Source organism: Furipterus horrens, unplaced genomic scaffold, assembly GCF_987537825.1.
Source record: "Furipterus horrens unplaced genomic scaffold, mFurHor1.1.pri manual_scaffold_3, whole genome shotgun sequence".
NCBI classification, from domain to species: domain Eukaryota; kingdom Metazoa; phylum Chordata; class Mammalia; order Chiroptera; family Furipteridae; genus Furipterus; species Furipterus horrens.
The window spans coordinates 81441048-81462813 of record NW_028327173.1 but is presented as its reverse complement, the minus strand read 5'-3'; the positions used below and the strand labels follow the sequence as shown (position 1 = coordinate 81462813).

General features: G+C 43.2%; 1 protein-coding gene across 1 annotated transcript in view; it reads left to right on the top strand.

The window, feature by feature from the left end:
• The window catches only part of JARID2 (jumonji and AT-rich interaction domain containing 2), a 259462-nt gene that overhangs the window by 192784 nt on the left and 44912 nt on the right, over nucleotides 1-21766 (top strand). Inside the window, exons 4-5 of the mRNA XM_090269793.1 lie at nucleotides 4678-4847; nucleotides 15847-16023. Of these exons, the coding sequence (XP_090125919.1) occupies nucleotides 4678-4847; nucleotides 15847-16023 (347 nt within the window). The remainder of the gene's footprint in view (nucleotides 1-4677; nucleotides 4848-15846; nucleotides 16024-21766) is intronic.

Sequence of the window (21766 nt, the reverse complement as noted above, 5' to 3'; positions counted from 1 at the left end):
TAGCTTCAGCTTCACTGGAGAGGACACTCCAGCGTCATCGCAAGATGTCGATTCAACACGGGAGGAGACAGATACCGTGTCACTCCCGAGTCGGACTGCACAGCCATTCTCGGTGGTGCAGATAGACTCTTAAGAAGCTACACCATCGTCTCTCGAGACGGACGGCTGCCGATATTCCTTTGTTGCTGTAAAGGTGCTATGCATTTTTTAAAAACCTAAGTAAATATGAAATTTATGAAATTTTTCTCTACTGATTTTAAGAGTGGGGGGGGGAGTTGTTCCACTTATTTACATATTCATTGGTTGCTTCTTGTGTGTACCCTGACTAGAGATTGAACCCACACCCTTGGTATATTGGGATGATGCTTTAACCAAGCGAATTACCCGGCCAGAGCAATATGAAACATTTCACGGTTTTTTAGGGTAGAAATTTTAAGTGATCAAGCAAAATAATTTTTGGCTGTTGGCCATGCTAACTAACCCTAAATGAGATACAGCTTGGGAGAAAAAGGATGCCTTTTTGTGTGTATATTAGGGAGTGGAAGAGATCCTAGAAGAGGTGCCGGTTCTGGAACAGGGTACAGCAGCATAATGTTCTGCTCATCCTTCTCAGCACGGGTGGAGGGCTGCATACAGTAACAGCTCTATGCAGAAATAGGCCATAAAGAGGAGACTGCAGTAGGGGAAAACTTCCTTGATCAGTAAACTTCAGACATGGAAGTAAGTGATTGTGCTCTAGTTGGTTCTTCTGTCATTTGCACAAGGGACAAATGCCATCTGTATTGTCTGTGTTCTGCCATTTCTGTATATTATTACCAATGGGCAAGGAGTCCCTCTCTATTTCGTGTGTTTCACTTATTGTGGCCTATACTGTATACGTATGTTGGTAAAGTTATGTAGGTTTAAGAGTGTAGAATAAATGTAAAGGTTCCTACTTCACGGGGGGTGGGGTGGGTCTAGAATGTAATACCCGTGATAAGTGAGGGAATACTGTAGTGGCCATCCTTGGCTAAACTCAAGGCTAAAAGGCTTTGGAGGCCCCACAGGCTGTTTTTCCCTTGACCCAAGGAACCCGTACGCTCTTCTGCCTGATGACTCCTTAGTTGAAACAATATTTTCATTTTAGATAGTTTTCACTCTAGGATGGAATGGAAGGTGGTGTTTTCTGGTTAAAATGCCAGTGAGCTGATGGAAGGGGTGCGTGAAGTAAATGCTGCAGTGGGTGGATAGACCACCTTGCTTGCTTGTATGCTTCTGGGGGTGGTCAGGTTGAGTGAGGTGTTCCCCGAGCCCCACCTCCCGCTTCAGCCTGTGGGAAGGGTCTGATCTGGCCTCCCTGCCCCTCAACAGTTCCCCCAGCATCTCCAGAGGCTGCTGTTCTGGTTCTTCAGCACATCTGCACCTCACCCCACCCTAATTTTTTAAAAACTGATTTAAGATAACATACACTCAGTTCCTTGTATTAGACATTCTAGAATGAACCACTTACCCCTCAGACTTATTTGTGTGGCTTAGAGTGCCTCTTCCATGGACTTGGCCTGTAAATTGTGTCACTCAAATTCTTTTGTTGTGTGGGGCCAGCAAAGCAAAGTCAACACCTTTGTAATCCTCCTGGGACTGCAGGTTGAAAAGCCAAACCACAGACCTGCCCCCTTTTGCAAAGTGTGGATTCTTCTGGCCTCTAAAAGAAGATACTGGTTTGTCTTGTTCTTTTGTTCCTGCTTTCATCTGGGTCACACAAATACTTAATCACTTGGGAGCTTGGCTTATTCCTCTGAGGGGTAATTTATTTTTCTGCCACCTTTTAATCTGTTATTGCCTTATTTTTCATAGTCTCACTGAGAAAGTCATCAGGCAAAAAGTGTCTTTTATTTGAACACTGGTAGGAACAGTTTATCTTTGAGGTCCTGAAATTGTAAAATATCTCACCGTGTCCCGCTCTGTCATCGGCACCTCGTCTGTGCTGATCTTGATTATGGCTGTGCCGACTTCTCCCAACGTGTGGCATTTGTTGCTGCTGACTTTTGAAAAGGAAGAAACAGAATGTCCTGCTCCCGTGTAGGCAGGATTTCTGTAAAATCCTTCAGTGCTCAGAGTGTGAGCTGTGTCCATTTAAATGAAGATGTACAGATTATAAAATTACCAATTTAAAAAAGTTTTTAGTAGAAGGACATGACCTAGGTTCTCTCCTAACTGGGAGGGATGGCTGATGGAGAGGAGAGGCATTTTGGAGGAGGAGGGTGGTTCTGCTGGGGTCAGCCCACCCGCGAGCAGCATCGCGTTGCAGGGCTGTGGCTGTGGGCATGAAGCCGAGTTTTCTCGTCCTGTGCGTCCTCTGAAGCAGGACTGTTCCAGGTATGGTCTGTGCTTGCTGCCAGTGAGTGGAATACAGAAACCGAGAGTGAGCTTTTTAGAAACTTAAAGCAGTTTGACAGTGATTTTATGTCTTTTGAATCTAATAATAAATCTGGCTTGGATTTGTCTTTTTAAAATTTCATCCCCCTCCTTCCCCAGTTTGATTGTCAAATAAAAAAAGTGATTATAAAACTATCCATTTGCAAAAGGTAGAAAATTTAAAAGGGAAAAATGGACATGAACCGGTCCTCATCTCAGGGAGTTTGAGAAGCACCACTCTAAAGGCAACCCCACCTGCCTTCCCCCCAAATCTGAACTTGGCACTCTCCCCCTTGGCAGGTCACTCCTTTGGGCTTAGTGGCTTCCTCTGCACACACTCAGGGTCTGTCTCGTCTTGTATACAGGCAGCCTGTGTGTTGCAGTAAAGCTCTCATTCTCATTTATAACATTTGGGGAATTGTTAAACTTGTTGAGCTTTCTGTCTGTACCTCCTTAACATGGCTATTTCACTTTGGTTGTCCTGGGGTCTGAAGGGCTTTTGATAAGCTGTGAGGTTTGCACATTTTAAGGACTGAAGGTTGCCCAGTGAGTACATAGTGAGTGGTCATGCTGTCTCCCTTTGATCAAATGCCAGTTTGCATAGGGAACATGATCCATACCGTAGGGCTTTTGGTGAGTGGAAGGAGAGGCAAGAGTAGAGACTGGTCAGGACTCAAGGGAAGGTAAATTTAAAGATGTTACTTTTTACAAAGGAGAAAATTATGGTTTAGTATTTTATTAAATACTAGGAAGTTAATTTAAAATGTTAAGTATTTTGAGCGTCGGCAATTTAAGATACTATTTTTAATCTCAATAGTTCAGGGAAAACTTGCTTGTGTTTTATACGAATACATCGGATTTCTTTTTATTTCTTTTGAATTCCAAGCTGGCATTATCAATCGTACATGGTGATTGAGTCTGATTTGGGGTTCTGACCAGACCTAGGTAAAGCCTTGTGCTTGTAGGACTGCTTCTTAGTTCTTTTTTGGTCTCCCCATGCCCCCCACCCAATACTGTTTCTTGAGCAGGGCTGGAAAGACAGTTTAAAGTGGTCTCAGAGGTACCTACTTCCATTATGGATTGAGAGCCTTACAATTAAAGAGCTGTTATGGGACAATTTATGATAAATGCCAGGTTAGTTATGCATAAAGGAAAAATATGTTAGGATACTTACAGGGAAAGAGAAATTAACTATAGGCTCCGGTGTCAGCTATGGTGTTAGGAAAAAGGGAAAGAAACCATTCCAGATCTCATTAGTATTCAAGTTGATAGAAAGGTAGGTCTTATGTTAAGATTTTGTAAGTGAGCCCTGACTGGGGTGGCTCAGTGGGTTGGGCGTTGTCCCACAAACCACAAGGTCACCGGTTCAGTTCTGGACAGGGCACATGCCTGGGTTGCAGGCCAGGTCCCCAGATGGCGGCATGTGAGAGGCAACTTATCAATGTTTCTTTCTTGATTTCTCCCCCCTTTCCTCCCTCCCCTTTCCTCTAAAAATAAATAAATAAAATCTTTAAAAAAATTGTAAATGAAAGATGTCTAGTTAAGGAATTAAATTATGGTTTGTAGGCACTAAGTGGATAAGTTGGAAGTCATCTAGGGGGGACTGTAATGAGGAATTGGCCTGAAGGGTAGATGAAGGTCAGTTTTTAAAATTTCTAACTAAGGGGATTGGATTTATCCTGTCAGCAGAGGGTAATCCACACTTTGGTGGGGATAGAGGTGTTTTGGATAGGCTAGGGAAATGCATATTTTTTCTGCATTGCAAGCTCCAGTGCAGTGAACTGGCTGGTTGGAGTCAGAAGTGATTAGAAGGGTGTACAAGGCAGGGCCAGTGATGGATGGACAGCAGAGGTGCCCAGGTGTAAGGACACAGTATGAAGGGCACCGTGTATTTGTGACAGGGTCAATGTTAATGGATAGAATGCTGTATGTAGGACGGTGGCAGGCTGACTGGCGTCTCCTCGCCATTATGGGCCAAACCTCAAGTTCCTAAGCCACTAATCCCATGTCATCACACCACACAGTTTTTGAAATACACAGGCACACAGGTGGTCTTTTCACAGGCATATGTTGGTACCTACATGCTCATGGTGTGCATTTTATATCAGCGTCTAAAACACGGCCCTTTAAAGCAGGCCTGTGAGAGATTTAGAACCTTAATTAGAAAGAGTTTGCTTGAAAAAGGGTGTTTTCCCCCATTTGTTTCATAATCCTGTTGCTGCAGAGAGCTCTATAGCCTTTGATCTCTGCTTAATTTGTTTTTAATTTGTTTTACTTTTGCAGGCCCAGGCTGCAAGCACAAAGGAAGTTTGCTCAATCTCAGCCGAATAGTCCCAGCACAACTCCAGTCAAGATAGTGGAGCCATTGCTACCCCCTCCAGCTACTCAAATTTCTGACCTCTCTAAAAGGAAGCCTAAGACAGAAGATTTCCTTACCTTTCTCTGCCTTCGAGGTAAGACTGCGTTACCAGTCAGTTTAGAAGGATCAGCTGAGCTGTAAGAGAAGGGAAGAGCACCCACACAGGACTAGATAGATGTTAGCTTGGTCTCTGCGGTATGCTTTGTCCAGTTAGTTCCCAGCCGCTCTGAAGCCGAGTTGAAAGTGAGAAACCCCACTGAGAGGGTCTGTATTTCTCCTTCTGTTTTCATTAGACTCTTAATTTCTAAGTATAGTTAACAGTGGAAATATTGTTCGATGTATGTAAACGAGCAATTAACAGTGTGAGGTGAGGATAAAATTTTGTAATAAAAGATGGGTTTGGGCTTACATGTCTGTATTTGGGAAAGTGTTTCCTGTAGGAACTAAGATTTTTAACAGTTGTGAGGGAAGGCGAAAAGATGGCAAAGATTGCAGACCCTCTAATGACGGAGAGGAGCTTTAGAAAGCCATGTAGCTCCTTTGGTGAGGTTGGTTGAGAAGGTGAACAGGAGGGAGAGGGTCATTGCTGTTGGTCATTGGCCTGAGGTTCAGATTTATGTACTTTTTTCCCTTTTTTTTTTAACATTTTGAAATAAGTTATAGCAAAACTTAGATACAGTGCAAAGAACTTTTCCCTAAATGACTTGAGAGAAAATTTTCACCTGCTACCCCATTTGCTCCTTAACACATTAATGTATATAATATATTTAAAATAAGGACAATCCATAACCAACAAAGTTAGGACATTCACCATGCTATATGAGGGGGGACCCAAAAAAACCCTGGAATTATCTTCTGGAGGGCAGGCCCCTTGTAGTACAGGCTTCCCCTCTAGGTGAGTGATCTAGGAACACATCTGTATCAGTGTACCATTGGCGTTGTCGTAAGAGGCTGTGTTTGGCCTCAGTGAAATTTTTTGGGGGGACTTTTGAAGGTGTTTGCCCATTTCATGATGGATGATTTACAAGCGCACCCGCCCACATTGTGCTGAGTGTTCAGCAGTTTTTGACCTATTACGGCATGACCCCTCTGCCCCACCCTCCCTGTTCACCTGATCTCACCCCAAGCGACATTGTTTTTTTTTTTGGTCTCTCTGGATGAAAAGAGTCCTCAAAGAGAAATGTTTTGCTGATGTGGAAGAGGTAAAACAAAAAAAGGCATCAAAATCAAGAGTTCAAAAACATGTTTGAGCAGTGGAAAAAAAGCCTAGATAGGTGTGTTGCATTAAATGGAGAGTACTCTGAAGGTGACTGAAGTTTAAACATGTAAGTATAAGTACACATTTTTAAATAAATGAATTCCAGTTTTGGGGGGTCTCCTGTAGTATGAATCACTCCCTTGAAATGGAATTGCATGTATTTTTATTTTTGCACTCTGGTTTTCCAGTATCACATAAATTTAACAGCATCACATGGATACCTGTTCCATTTTGCAAATGTCTCATCATTTATCGAATTTCATATTTCTATTTAGATGTATTTCTCACTTTTTGGTGTCAGCTGCTGATGACACCTATCTTCACTCAAGACTCTTTGCCCCCTCTGAGGTCTTTTCAGAAGTTGACAGTTGGGAATCCAATTACCACTATACTACCTGCATTCTAATTATGCTGCTTCCTTTTTGGTGTGGATTCCAAACCAAATAGAGCTTGTCAGGGCTCCAAACTTCATGTTCAGCTCTAAGGAGTCCAGTCACTCCATCACCCTTGGGTGACAGTGGGCACTGTTAGGAGTAAAGAAGGCAATTTTTAATAAGCTCACTATTTATAGGACACAATGTCTGGAATCAAATCAAAGACCTGGAAGTGATATTTGTTGTCAAGGATTACAGATCATTCTCTTCCCCAGTCCCCAGTTATTACCTGTAATTATCCTGGCACTAATTAGGAATATGGAGGAGAATAAATTTTGAAATGATGGGAGAGACGTTGGGAGGATGCCCAGCTAGCCCAAGACCATGTCTTCTCCCCACAACTCCATTCAGTATCTTCAACGAAACCTTGGGTGGGGGAAAACCCTCTACACCATTTATAAAACTGGGATTACTGAAGATACGTAAACATACCAGCCAGTCAGGCGTTCAAGGATTAAAAAGCTTTAGAGATTTTAAAACTGTTTTAAAGCACTTAGAGACCTTTTCGTTAAGTTTGGCAAGGCTCTCTCTTTTCCTATCACGACTTAAAATTTCTAAAAGAAAGAAGGGAAAGAATAGTGCAGCAGGCCTGAAGTGTTTGTCTGCCATGTATTTATCTTCAGATAGCTGCTTTGAAGGGGGTCCACATGTCTCTTGCCAGAGGCATAATTAGTGTCTTTCACTGATACATGGGGAGAAGTGGGAGAAGGGGGTTTGTGCCATGTAAATTCATACCATCGCTCTATTTTCTGTCACCAGTCTTGTTATTCTTAATGAGTTCTGTCATGTTCTCTTTGTTCTGACTGTTTATTAACAGATTAAAACGCTTAATACAGTAGAGCAGTGCCAGGTTAAATGATTCTTCTATTTACATTTTTCTTTTTATGGGACCCTGCAAAAAAAGTGGATTCCCAAAGTGGGGAGTCTTGAAACGCACACAGCTACACACAGTTCGTTCTTCTGACCTTTGGCGTTACAGGTCCGCATTGCTGGATGGAGAAAGGTTTTGGGTGAGGGGAGCTCCTAGTCAGGAAAAAGCACTGTCAGCCTGTGTGAAGCAGCGCTTTTTCTGTTTGGGGACTGCCTGCCTTTTGTTCCCAAGTCTTAGAGACTCTTCAGTGATCAGCTGTCATTCAATTGCTAATTAATTCAGCAAGCTCGTATTGAATCCTTTGTATATGCTAGACACCTAGAAAACAGGGATTGGAAAGAGGAAAGCAGTATCAGCATGGTAAGTGGAAGAAACCATCACAATAAACGTGTGAAGATGCCCGGGTGGAGGTGTGCACCTAACCAGCAGGAAGCAAGCGGCGCTGTGCCCAGGGCTGTCTGGGGTGGCCGCAGAGAGGAGCGACACTGCGCAGGCTTTGTAGAGAGGGAGTGGGGCTTGGAAGCCGTTCTGCAGAAACCCCACCAAGGCATGGACTCGGCCGGGCTGTGCTGCTTGGAGGGCCCCAAGCTAAAACCAGGAGGTTAGATGGGTCAGACACGGGCCCTGGGCTAGGTATGAGGGCACCACTGAGGTTCTGAACTGAGAGGTGACACAACGTAACCTTTAGTGACTGAGGTGATCTGGCAGCTCCGTGGAAGATGGGCTGAGGCTGCAGGAAGGCCACCCAGGCGGGGTTATTGGAGGAATGCAGGCAAGAGTTTCCCCATTTGTAAGATGGGCATGCAGTGTCTGTCGCACGCAGTTGCTGTGGAGTTAAACTAAAGCTAAGGGGTGTGAAACAGGCCCAGATGGCACCCGTGGTAGCCATCCTAGTACGTTTACTTTTTCACTGTTTCCCAGGGAGCTCTGGCAGACATATAGCCGAGAGGAGGAGGGTTTGATTTGATATTTAGGAGGAACAATCTCAGAAGACCAGCTGAATAGACCGCAGGTACTAGAAGAGTGGCGTTTTCTCTGCAGAGTGGCTTTGTTGGCAAGGAGTACATATTTTGATAGAGTACTGGCTTTGGATATTGAGGACGAGAAATTGTAAGTAGGGCAAATGCAAAAGCCTGGGGTGATTTAGAGGTCACAGAATGAAAGGGGATTAACCTGCTAGAAAGCAATTAAGTAATCCTCCAATTGCAGGGAACACTATGGTGCTAATAATGAACTTCCTTGAGCAAAATGGGAATGCTTTCTATTATATGAAGTCTTTGGGGAGGAAGGCACAGGGTCAGAGTGGTACACAACTTTTTTTGATGGATCCTTCTGAGTGGTGTTGCATCTTAATTTTTGAGAACAGTACCAGTGAATGTTTGCTCCAAAATGGTGTTCTCACCGCCTTGAGGGTTTCGGTGGCCACCCTCTTTTCTCCACATCAGACCAGCCTATGTTCCTCACGTGCTTGGTTTTTCAGTAGAGTTTGTGTTACTTGACTGAGTTTTGCTGAGCAAGTGATTTATTTGCCAGGATAGTTTATCAGGCTAGTTATGAAGAAATACGAAACCATGCGATTCTTAAGTGAGGAAAAGGGGAAGGATGGATTCCTTTTCATTGTTCTATGACCTTCATCAGTTGTTAAGGCTCCAAGACATTGTGCTCAGATTGACCCTAGTCCAGGCCAGCTGGCCTCTGACCAGGCTGAACCCTCCTCGAAGATAAAGCAGGCCTCTTCCCCACCAGTGCTGCTAGCTCAGGCTGAGTCATCTCCAGCTTTCTCCCTACTTGGTAGAGATTCCCTTAGTAGTTTTTTCAGTCCTTTCTGAAATCAATGTAGAGATGGTAGATGAGGAAACAAAACCTTAAAGTAGGGATAGTCCTGTTTTGTTTGCTGAGCGTCTTGCTGGCTGCTGAGGCCTCGTTTTTCTGACAGCACTGAAGTTACTGGCATCTGTGTCCTAAAGGTGCGGTGACCTTTCCCGTAGTATTCGGGTTCCCTGTTGTGATTCGCGGACACTCTGCATGGTGAAGACAGCATAGCCTTAGGTGATCACAGAATGGCTATGTGGTCTTGATGAAGTCACTTTGCATCTTGTTCCACTTCTCAGCTTGAAGGGTAGAAGGCACATAGGTTGAACCCCTCACGGCTGCTGTATGGTTTGATCTGTGCATTCATTTGAAATGAAGGGATTCAGAGACCTCATTGTATTTGATTGGCTGTGTATTTGTGCTTGTTTTTAGCCACGTGTGTAGGCAGTGATGTGGAAAAGATTGTAAAGGGAGTAAGCCAGCTGCTAATTAAAAGATACTTTGTCTCATTGCTGTCAGCCAGGCCAGCATGGGAGGTGGCATTGTTGGGAGGGAAAGTGCTTTGTTCTCCATGGTGTGTCTGTCATGGAAGGCTCTCGGAGATAGAACCCGTGCCCTGATTGGGAGGTGTCCTAAATGTGGGATCAGGCAGACACATCTGGGAGCACCCAAGCGTTGTGAGTGCAGAGGGGAGGAATGCCGCGGAAAGACCTGGCCACGCAGTGAGGAGGTTATTACTTCATTCCTTGTTCTTCCTTTAAAAAGACTTACATGGCTGAGGCTTTCTAACTCTTACATCACATCACTCCCACACTTATTCCCAAGTTCCAGAAATTCTAACCAATGTGCTTATGTTCCCATTTAAGAAAGTGGATAGGAAACAAATTGCCTCCCCTCTTGGCTATGCAAAGTGACAGTCTGAATTCATAGATACGCGTTTTTGTCACTGAAGGCACGTATTGGCCTAATAACATCACCTAAGTGTGAGATGCTTACGGTGCTTTTGCATGTGTTGCCTCCCTGCGTTTAGGATCATTACATTTGCTCACTTTACAGATAAGTTAACTGAGTCCCAGGAGACCAGTAAGCCTGAAGGCTGAGCTGACACTTTATCCTGGATTATTGGGTTCCATGTGGAGTCCTTTTCAGTGATTGGCGCCTCTTTTTGACAGGAAAAGACATTGCAAACCAGGATGGGCCTCACTGCGCAGGCAGCTTCTTCTCCTGTGAGAAATAGGGGTTCCCTTTGTGCTTAGCCTTCGGCCTGGAGGGCTGTTCCCCAAGCCCTGCTGCATGTACTCCTGGTGGTGCCAGAAATGACTTTAGCTGAACGTTTTAAGATTTTGTTTTGATTTTCATTTTTACCTTTTCTTTAAGGCAGGTGATACTAATTTTCTGTTACAATGGAGAATTGAGTCATTTAAGCCATGAGTGGGAATTACATTAAAGAAAAATAGAAGGCCATGATTATCTGGATAAAGCAAATAATCTTGGGGTGTATGGAAGTGGGTGAAGTTTGATAAATCCTGTGAGAAATCCTCCTTCCCTTGTAAGCTGTAAAGGCCAAACTGGAAGAGACGGGGAGGTTGCTGTTCTGTGTGTGACGGCTGTCACTCTGTTTGCATGAGTTTGTGGCGAGTGGAGACGTCTGGTCTGTTTGGTTGCTGGTGCTTAGAGCGTGCCCATCACATACAGAGTTGGATTGATGAACTCAGGCAGTTGTTGAAACCGCTTTTTTCTGTTCCTGGTTTCAATGGATGGAGCTTTCCTGTCCTTGGACTTAGAAATCAGTAAATAACTGTGCCCTTCTCCCCCTACATAGGCCCTCCCAGTTCATGGTGAAGTCTTGTTTTTCAGTTTGATATGATAGTGGGGCTGATTGCTCCTCATTATGTTTGTGTTTCCTAAAGATCAATCATGAAAATGCCAACTCAGTAGGCCAGCCCCGGAGTTTATTAGGTCAAGCTACAGAATTGGACTGACTCCCCAGCAACATGACAGTGTGCAGGGAATCCCTTTAGGGTGTTTCCAAAATAAAGCTGAGCTATGTTTAGCTTGTTAAGATGAAGAACTGGTTGGGGGAGGGCAGATAATGGAAAGAGGGTTGTATGTGTACATGATTCATGGAGAAGAATCCAATTTTATAGAAACCACAGCCCAAATTAGAGAAAGCAAGCATTTGGATTAAGATGATTCCTGTTGTGGTTGTAACATACCACAGTTTGATTTTTGTCCAGATGAAAACATTTGGTTTTCACTTCAGTAAATATGTGGAGACATTGCCAGCTAATTCTGAAAAGTAATGAAATACGGCTTTGGCAAAGCGCAAATGCGTTCTCTACTCCCAATTCCACTTATCTGATCCAAGTTCAGATTTTTTCCCCACATTTGCTAATGCGCTTGATTAATCAGAGAAAATCTGTCTGTAATTTTAATAGAAAACGGTGTATACTAGATACACTTCTATAATTTATTGGGTATACCCCTCCCCCCAACTCACAATCCTTAAACCTCTCAAGGTACCTTTCATTAATGACTCCTCTGAAACAACAGTGTTTGTAAAGGAGACGCATCATGTAATTCTGTGTGTCAGTCTCTCTCGCTGTCATGAATGGGGCTTGTGCCTGTCTCATCCTCAGCAGGGAGAGTCTACCTTGAGAATAGCAGATGAGACTCAAAATGAGGCCCTTTCTGAGACCCCCTTGTTTTCACATCTTAGTTGGTGTTTTGCAGCAGGTGGTAGGTGAGCCTGGCTGTGGAAAGGGAAGGTCTTTTTTTTAGGAGACATTTTCAAGTTGTGAATCACCTCTCTTCCAACTCTCTTAGGTCAGTTACTTTTATCCCTGTAACGACATTCTTGTTTTCCTGAATTCTGGACCTACAGTGAGCTTTTCAAACGTTTGCTTCACTTGACATTTGGAGGAAAGAAACTTTCCTAATAAATTTTCTGGAGATGAAGTTTACCTCTTATGTGCCAGCATCTGTAAGTTGCAGACTATTTTTAATGAAAATCACACACTTCTATTTTCACATAGTAGGTATTATTTAAATTTCGATTGACTTAACATCAATATGAACATGTAATATACCAATTCAACCATTCTTTAGTGAAGAAAGTGGGATAATTTTCACCAGTGATAAATAGTGTAGACTTCTGTGTGCCATTAGGGTCTTAAAATATCCTTTCCTTTGGTATATGTGTCTTACAGATTCCCCCTCCTTTAAACTTACTTATAAATTAGGTGACTGAACTTTTATCTAAGCTAGGAAGAAGTAAATACATTCCATATGAATGTTGTAACTAGGTTTGGCTTCTCAGATGCTTCTTGTTTTCTTTTATATATTTGAGATTGTTGATATAGTTACTTTCTAGGTATTAGCATGTAGCAGTTTTTGTTTCTCTGTCTTCTTTATCATGAAATAAGAGATGATCTTACTGTTTTGTCTCAACAAGAAAGAAAGAAGCTGCTTTTGCAGTGCTGTAGTTTTTCCTGGCTTGACTTGCTAGTTCATCCTCTCCATTACTATGCAGACATACACGCTGCTGGGGTCTTAGAGGGGTTTACAATGGCTACATAGTGACAGAGCTTTGGAATCTATAGGATCTGTTTGCTTCAGTTTGACTATAGGTATGAGGGGGCACATTCGAGTTCTGGAAGCTAAGAGTTCATGAGGCCACTCCTGGTAGACAGGTTATAGATGGACAGTGGCTTCTTGAACGAAACCTGGAAGGAGAGTTAAATCATATCCTGTCAAAGAGTGTTGTTTCTCGTGAGTGGCACCTGCCAAAGGGAAGAACGGGCACCAGCCTAAGGGCCGTTAATAGTTAACTCAACTCCCCACCTGAAGTTCATCATTACTGAGCAGTGATCTTTCTCCTCCACTGATCCCATGTTCCCCTTCCCTTCATCATACTAGCCTCTCCATTACTCATCTGGTTTAAGAATCCTTCATTACTGTTTTTTTCTTTGTTGGTGCTTTACTTTATATCACTTTTTAGTGGAAGGCAATCTGCTTTTGACCCCTATGTCCCCATACTTAGAAGAAATTGAGTTCTTTCTGACTACAGAGCCAGTTCCTCCAGGACTTTGTAGATTCTAAGTTTAGGGTGAAGAGCAAATTCCTTAGAACCCCTTCTGTTCCTTACTGGTCATCTGTCTCATTTTATTTTACTGATTTCTTTAAAAAGTTATTGATTTTAGAGAGGAAGGCAGGATTGGGGGGGCGAATACATCGATTTGTTGTTCTGCTTATTCATGCATTCATTGGTTGCTTCTTGCATGTACCCTGACCGGGGATCGAACCTGAAACCTTGGCGTATCAGGTTGAAGCTCTAATCAGCTGACCTGCCTGGTCAGGGCATGTCTCCTATTGTACATTTCTCTTATGTTAGCCTCCAGCCTTCTTTTAGAATACCTAGCCGCTTACCTCAGTTTATTTATATTTACTGAGAAGCTGTTAAAACACATCCATTTATAAGATTGATTATTTTCTGCTTTTGTTGAAGAAACTACCCTGTACACTTTCTTTAGGATATTAACGAAACTTGAATGCTGAACTGAGCCTCTAGACATTTTTTCCATTTTAGTTCTTGGGAACATAAACTTAATGTTCTCTCCATTCTCTCCAAATCTTGAGTGTAAGGAGTGTTGTTGTTGCTTCATGCTGCTTACTCAATGTTTGAGATTTTAAAATATCCTCAACAGATTTTATTAGTGGAAGTTACTTCCCTGTTTCTTTCTTATGCACTCCAAGTCTGTTTTACCCGATCCTGATTCTCTTGGAACAGATTATTTTTATGAGTCTTCCCCCTGTTTTCACATTACTCCCAAGTGGCCTCAGTTGCAGAGTCGGTTGTGTTTTCTACTGAGGGGAGAAAGAGGAAGGCTGGAGGGGTAATGAATGGCTCACTTCCTGGAAGACCCGCCATAGCTCTTCCTCCCTCCAAGAGATGGCAGAGTGCGCTGCGCCAGTTACCGCAGGGTCTGCACAAGCGCCTGCTCTCCCTGATACTGACCCAGCCTTCTGATTTCAGCCACTAGACATGGATATTTTGATCTGGAAGGAATTTGAAGAGATTATTTAATTTATCCCGTCTTGTTTTACTGAAGAGAGAAATTTAACTGCCGTTGTGCCTGTCTGGTAGCATGTAACGTGTTGCTCATGTCATGTTACATGCTGGGATGAGCTGCAGCCTATGGTTAAAAAATTTTTTTTCACTCAGAATCCCTTCTGAGTAAACAAAAAAAGTTTCTCCTTTTTTTCCCTTAAGTACTTATAAAGTTAGATTTAGGAAAGAAGGATTCCGTGGTATTATATGTTACCTGTGAATGGTGAGCCCTGACTGAAAACCTCGGATTAGGATGCTGGGATGGGTGACGTCGCCTCTCCTCCTACTCAGTCAGTCTTGTACTCATTGTAAAACCACTTAGAACAAGAATAATGAACACATTCCTGTGGAAATATGGCTACATATTTCCTTTTCTTTTTTTACTTCCTCTCTCTTATTTGATTAAATGACTTCTTCCAAAGTCTGTGTCAGTTTTAATAACCTTTTTCTGTTGAGAACCTGCTTCTAATTGGAAATGATCAAAGGGGAGGGGGAAAAACCCTAACACTGGAAAATGGCTTCTGTCAGACTGTATCCAATTCTGTTATCCACCGAGGAATTTTTTTTTTCTGCTTACATCCCTTTGGAGTTTCATTTCCACCCAGTGGTGAGCCCTACATAACTTTTGAGGATTTTGAATATTGGTAGGTCATGACTGCAGCAAAAGGGAAGGGGACTGGTGGTATCTTTTGTAGCATTTCTGCAACACAGGTGCTTGGTTTGTCACTTCAGCTCCCTGCTACTGCTCATTCATTCCCATCTTGTTGGAGCATGCTGTTCTGAATTTGGACAGGAATGGTGTTTTTTTGTTTTTGTTTTTCTCAAGATTTTATTTATTTATTTTTAGGAAGAGGGAGGGAGAGAGAAACATCAATGTGTGGTTGCCTCTTGAGCCACAACCCCCCCTACAACTGGTCCGAACTCAGGCACGTGCCCTGACTGGGAGTTGAACCAGCCACCCTTCGGTTCACAGGCCTGTGTCAATCCACTGAGCCACACCAGCCAGGACTAGACAGGAATGGTTTTGACCATCACTTTTGCAGTGTGAGATCTCCATTTGGGTAGGAGAGCAAATTGGTTACTTTTATCTTTATTAGTGTGACTGGAGTGTTAGCTCATTCTCAGTAAAGTGAACAAGAAAAGAAATGAATTTCACATATTCATTACTTCTTCGCTACTTGGCAGTAGCTTTCCCCAAAATATTTTATGAGGAAGTTGTTGCTGACAATAACTCAGAATGGTCTCTTGTCCTTAACACTTTGGATAGATGTTTTTATTTTCTTTCTTATTTTGTTTTGTTTTCTTGCTCAGTTCAATCTTTGGTGGTCATTCCTTCACCCCTAGAACTATTCAGATGAAATTTAAAACTTTTGCTTTTATGTTTGGTATATGGCATCCTCTGCTGCTGGGGTATGCGGGTGGAGGATACTTCCTGTGGTTATTTGAAAAATAAATTAAAAATGGCAGTAAAGTAATAGGTTGTTTTGTCTGCTCAGTCCTGAAGATTTAGGTTTGTTACTTAGGACATGTCTCTGTTTGTAGTGCTCCTTCTGTAAGGGATGAGCGTCCAGGCCTTTGTTCATGAGCCCTCTTTCTCAAACGTTCCAGGTTCTCCTGCGCTGCCCAACAGCATGGTCTATTTCGGAAGCTCTCAGGATGAGGAGGACGTTGAGGAGGAAGAGGATGAGACAGAAGATGTCAAAACAACCACCAACAATGCTTCATCTTCGTGCCAGTCAACCCCCAGGAAAGGAAAAACCCACAAGCATGTTCATAATGGGCACGGTACGTTCAGTGGTGATTTTTAATTTTAAAAGAAAAATGTTAAAATCCAAAGCTTTGGGTGAGAGCTGGAACAGATCATCTGTGGAGAAGATGAAGAGGAAGGTGAAGGTGAAGGGTGATAGCAGTAAAGCCAGTTCTGTATACTTCTCTTAAGTGCGAGACACTTTAAGGGCTAAGAAGGTAGTATAACACAACACAGTCAAGTCTGTTCTACATGACTAGATTGTTAAGATGAGTACAGACAGTGGTTATGTTGTGGAGGTGAATGGTAAGTTTCATAAGAGCTCCAGGTACTAGGAATCAGAAAGAGAGTCCATCAAATTGGGGGCGGTTAAGAAGATTTCATGAAAAAAGTTTTGTGATCAAGTTATTATGATTTCAGCAGGTGGATCTGGTATAGAAACGACACCCTTATTCAGGATATGAAATCAGGTAAATGCATGTATATTATGAAGTAGACTTTTTCCTAGAGTGCTATATACATTGTGGGAGGAGGAGTAGGATAAAATATTGGTATCAGAGAGAAGAAACTATTTAAGTTGGCTTAAATGGAAAGTACCCAGTGGTTTTTCAACAGGGAAGTGACTTAATTGGAGATGTGTTCTGACGAGATTAAGCTGGCATTAATTATGAGGATTAAATAAAGGGAAATGACCTGAAGAAAAGTAAATGCATTGGAAGGCTGTAATTGTAGGTGATTACCTGATCAAAGTTGGTGATGGCAATATAAATACCAGGGATGTTGGTACAAAAATGAGGCGATAGATGCAGAAATATGGCAGGGGTAGTGTTGAGAGGACTTGATAACAAATTGAATTACCATGGGGTGGGGAAAAGAAGTGAGAAAAGCAGACTGAGTGAAGCAGTGACAATGGGGTAGAGACCTATTATGGCTGTTTTCTCTTGAGCGCCTACCAGGAACTCTGCTGATGTCATAGCTGTAGAGGACTCAGAGGCCCTGTGAGGTGGGGAGCCTCTGCACAGCTGGCAGAAAGTCAGTGCTGTCTTATCAGTAGTGGTTGAGGCAAACGAAAGTTTCTCTCCCCCCCCCCCCCACCTCCCCCTACTCCACGGCTGTACACTGAGCCAGTGGACAAGATGGGAATCTCTGCCTGCCTCCCATTTTTCTTCGACTTTTCTACTTTGTCAATTTAATGATTGTTCATCTTTCCTGCCTCTTGCTCATGGCAGTATTTTAGATGACCTTTAAACATGGTAAAGATATGGACCCATCTTTTAAGGTCTTACATTTTAGTCAGGGCAATGGGGTTAATAATTCCAGAGCATAATATGAAATGGTCACTTAATTTTAACCTTTCAGGAAAAAGCTTCTTTTACCTGCAGTTGTGGTCATCAGGACATCTTGATAATTGAGAGAGCTATACATACAGGTTGGCATACAGGTACAGGTGTAGAGGTGACCCATGAAATTTCACATAAAGAGTGGAATGTGGAATATTGTGTAGCTGTGGAATGGTGGCACATTAACATGCCAGCATAGGAGTGGACTTCAGGGTAACTGGGAACCACAGCATAGCTCTGAGAACATATGCCCTGCTAGACAGGAGAAAGAAGTCGAATGTAGAGAATAAGGAGCTGTTGGTGATTTTCGATGTGGAAATGAAATGAAATAGATCAAGTTCAGAATGATTCCTCCAGCAACAGGGTTCAGTCTGAAATGATAGGAGAGATGAAATGAAAAAAAGAGTCCAAGGATTCCAGCCGGGAAAGAGCAGGTGAGAGGCTGCACTTGAGAACATACAGCAGTTCAGGTGAAGGCAAGAGGCATTCTGAAGCAAAAATGATCAGCTTTTCACAACTGCCTGGAAAGGCAGGGTTGAATGTAATAGGAAGGGAGGCGATTTGGGATTCGTTAAGAACTTTATTATTTGTTGAGCTTGTGGTAGTGGTGAAAGACAGGAGGACTACAGAGAATAAACTGGGCATTTATTATTACGGAGCTGCTGGTTGAAGCGGTCAGAATGGATGAGCTCCCTGAGATGGAATGAAGCAAGAAGGGAGACTTGAAGGGATTAAAAATAATCCCTGAAAGGTATTTAATCTTGTAGTTTTACATTCACTTACTGTGGTTGAGGAGGTGACTCCACAGTGGTGTTAAAGTGAATTAATCCCATGCGTGCTCAGGCCGTTGTGGTTGGGCGCTCGGCTCCTCCGTTTTCCAGCTTATTTGAGCTTACTGTTGTTGACTAGACAGTTTTCTCATAGATTCAACTCCCGGTGTCAGAAATTACCATCTTTTGTGTACGTGGATATTATTATCTTTAATTCTCTTTTTACATGGGTTGCAGGGTGGTGATAGGAAGGGGCAGTGATTTGGAGCAAATTACAGGGAATTATGAAGTGGGTGGGAGGAGGGTGAAGGAATTGCTGAGTTCTCCCCTAAGGCCTCGGGCACTGACCCCTGGCTTGTCATGAATACAGAGCAAACGCTGGCGGCAGTCACCATAGCAGTTAGACCTTGTTTCTTCTGCTTTGCTTTTGCTGAGACCCATTTCTTTATAAATGTAGAGCAGAACTCTTTGAAATTCCTTGTAATGGGTACCCATTGGCTATAGAAAGAGATGTTTGTTTAAATGTGATATATGACAACAGAATGAAATGGATACTCCTATAGAGGGTTCACTTGTGATAGAAAATACTTGGTGGGAGTACAGAAGATGTTTACCTGGTCTGTTGACCTAGAGCTGTGGATCAGGGATCCTTCCTTCCTTCCTTCCTTCCTTCCTTCCTTCCTTCCTTCCTTCCTTCCTTCCTTCCTTCCTTCCTTCTTTCCTCCCTTCCTCCCTCCCTCCCTCCCTCCCTCCTTCCCTCCCTCCCTCCTTCCCTCCCTCCCAAGGATATATTTATTGATTTCAGAGAGAGAGAGGGAGGGGGGGCGAGGGAGAGACAGACACATCGATGAAAGAGAGAAACATCAGTTGGTTGCCTTCCATATGTGCCCTGGCTGGGCATAGAATCCATAACCCAGGTATGTGCTTTGACCTGGAATTGAACTGGCAACCTTTTGGGGCACAAGATGGTGCCCCAACCAACTGAGTCTCCTGGTCAGGGCCAGTGGTTTTATCTTAAAAGAAAATAGACAGATAGTAGGTAATCATGTATATGAGAACATGTTAGACCCCAGGTTTACCTAGGATCTGCCCTAGCTAACTTTGTTCTATCTGGGGTTCAGAGGAAGCCTTAATCGTGTTCTGAAAATTGAATCTTTTCTCAGTATCTGAGAACACCTGCCAAGCTTCACGCTTGATTAGATTTGCAAGGCGCTGATGCCTAATGGCCTCTTAATGAACAATGGGCTGGTGTCAGAGGGTACCTGAGCCATGCAGGTGAGCAGTTGGACTTGCCACTGCCCTGAATGCAGGGCCCTCTGTGTGACACCTGCCACATCAGGAGGACCCGTGTCTCGTGTCTTGTGCTTCCCCTACTCTTACCTGCCATTCTCTGATTTTAGAGGCCACCTGATAAGCATCAGCATCATTCTTGAGATTAAAGTATGTTTTCTGCCTGTCAGGAAAGTAAAGGTCGGACAGAGTTTATGAAGGGGATGAGGGCTTTTCCTTGCCCTGCCATGCCTCACTTTTCAAAAGTAAAAACCTAGAGACAGATTATCTCAATTTCCTTTTGATTTCTCACTTGGGTGAAGAATGTGCAAGTGTTAAAGTAGATTTTCTAACAAGAATAACCTGGGTGAGGGCATAATAATTGTGTGGTCAAGCACGTCCTCAGAATTGTTGGCGTTTTTCCACAGAAGAAAATAGAGGGGAAGTTTTTTTTTCATGCCTCTCTGTGAGTTTCTCTTGGTGCTTTGTATGCGGGGGATGTTGAGTTGTGTCAGGATCACCCTCACTGAAATGTGGGGAAAGAAATGCACAGAAGACAAAATACGGAAAACTGGGGCAGCTTTGGGCAGAAACCCTGGTTGGGCTGCATGTCCAGGGAACAGTTTTATATAGTCTGTGTAAATTCGAAGGAACTGGAAACCAGACTGCTGGTGGTGTCTCTCTTTATCTTGTTTCTCTTCAAAACTGGAAGCTGAGTAAAGCAGCAGGGGTTCCCTTCGCAGCCGGAGCCAGGAACCAGGAGCCATCACCCCTGCAGCTCACCCCGACCCTGGGCGGCAGTCCTGGTGAATTGGGCCTGCCCGAGAGCGCTCATCTTCCTCGGGGTAGGAGTGCTGACTCCAGGAGTCTCCTGCAAGACATTGGAGTCCATAGGCAGATGTTGAATTTCACAAACATTACATTTATAATCCACTGGGCATCCTAATGGAAATGAATTTGTTTATTAAAATACATAATTGAAATGACATGGACAGCATCACACGGGCTTTTAACCTTGGGTTAACACTTAAGCATTACAATAATGATGCTCCCAGAAACTTCTATTTCAATAGCTCTTCAGAGTTTCTGAAATACTCTTACATATACAGAACCTCAAATGATCCTAACGATAGAGCCTTTAGGGGTGGTAATCACTATTTGGAAACAAAACAACACAATCAAAACACTGCTCTGGGGGTATTTATGTTAGAAGTTGATATTTGAAATAGCTTAGTTTTTGAGAAGTTCTCATAATTGGTTTTTTTTTTTTTTCCAATAGGGATAAGAGAAATAGACCAGAGGAATTAATATGTTTGGAATGAATTTGGCTTTGCCTTTCCCTCAGCGTTGTCATTGTGGTGAGGTGTTCTTCATCCTTTGCAGAGAACTCGGTGGAAGTTCATTGCCCTTATTAGCCACATATTGTATATTCTTCAAATGCTTTTCTGCACTTAGGAAAAATTGAAGGAATAGCAGAGACCATTGTTCCTTTGTGTGCTCATCTCGTTCTGAACAGGGACATTTCTCAGAAGACTTTTTAAACAACATGTCTTTGGACTCCCAGCTGGAATGATTTAATTGCTTTTGGATCCACACCAGGGGCATGTTGTGTAAGGGCCAAAAAGCAATCATTTGCACTGAGTTGACCACATTTCTGTTCTGTGATGGCCTTCAGGGTGCACTCAGGCCCCTCTCTGTCTGGGTGGCGTAGGGGTGGGTGTGCAGGGAGGACCAGCCCCCCCCCCCCCCCCATTGCTGTGTCCAGCCAGGAGATGCTCATGCTCTTTAGCTGACAAATGCTGTTTTTGCTTGAATTGACATCTTCATGGAATATCCTCTTGACCTCTCTTTAACATCTGGCAGCTCCGTTTTTCCCCTGTGTTGAGGCTAGTGAAATTTTAAAAAGCTGGAATATGGGCTGGGAGTTTATTTTAAGAGAGTCAGGTTATAGTGTTTGTTCCTAACCATCCACAACCTCTCCACGGTTTTAAAAGAAGAGATAATACAAGTCTTTCCTATAGGTTTTTGTGAAAGCTAAATGAGTTAATATATGTTAGAGCAGTTCATGGCTGGTTGAAAGTGCCTTGTTGGCTATTATCGTTAATACCACGTGACTGAAAAGATGTGGAAGCCTAGAACAACCTTACAGTTGATAAGAGAATTCTGGGAGGTTAGTATGTTCAAATGCCTGGCACACAGTGAGGGCTGAGAGAGGACTGTTCCCGCTGTGAATGTGTGACATCACTGACCTCCCCAGATCGAGCTGCTTCAAGTGTGGTAGAAGGTCCCTGGTAACACCTGTCTATCAGTATAATCATCCTGCCCCCATGTCTTCTCATTTTCCTTAAGCATCTGTTCCACTGGTTCACACAGGCTCTTTGGGACACACACACGACAGTCAG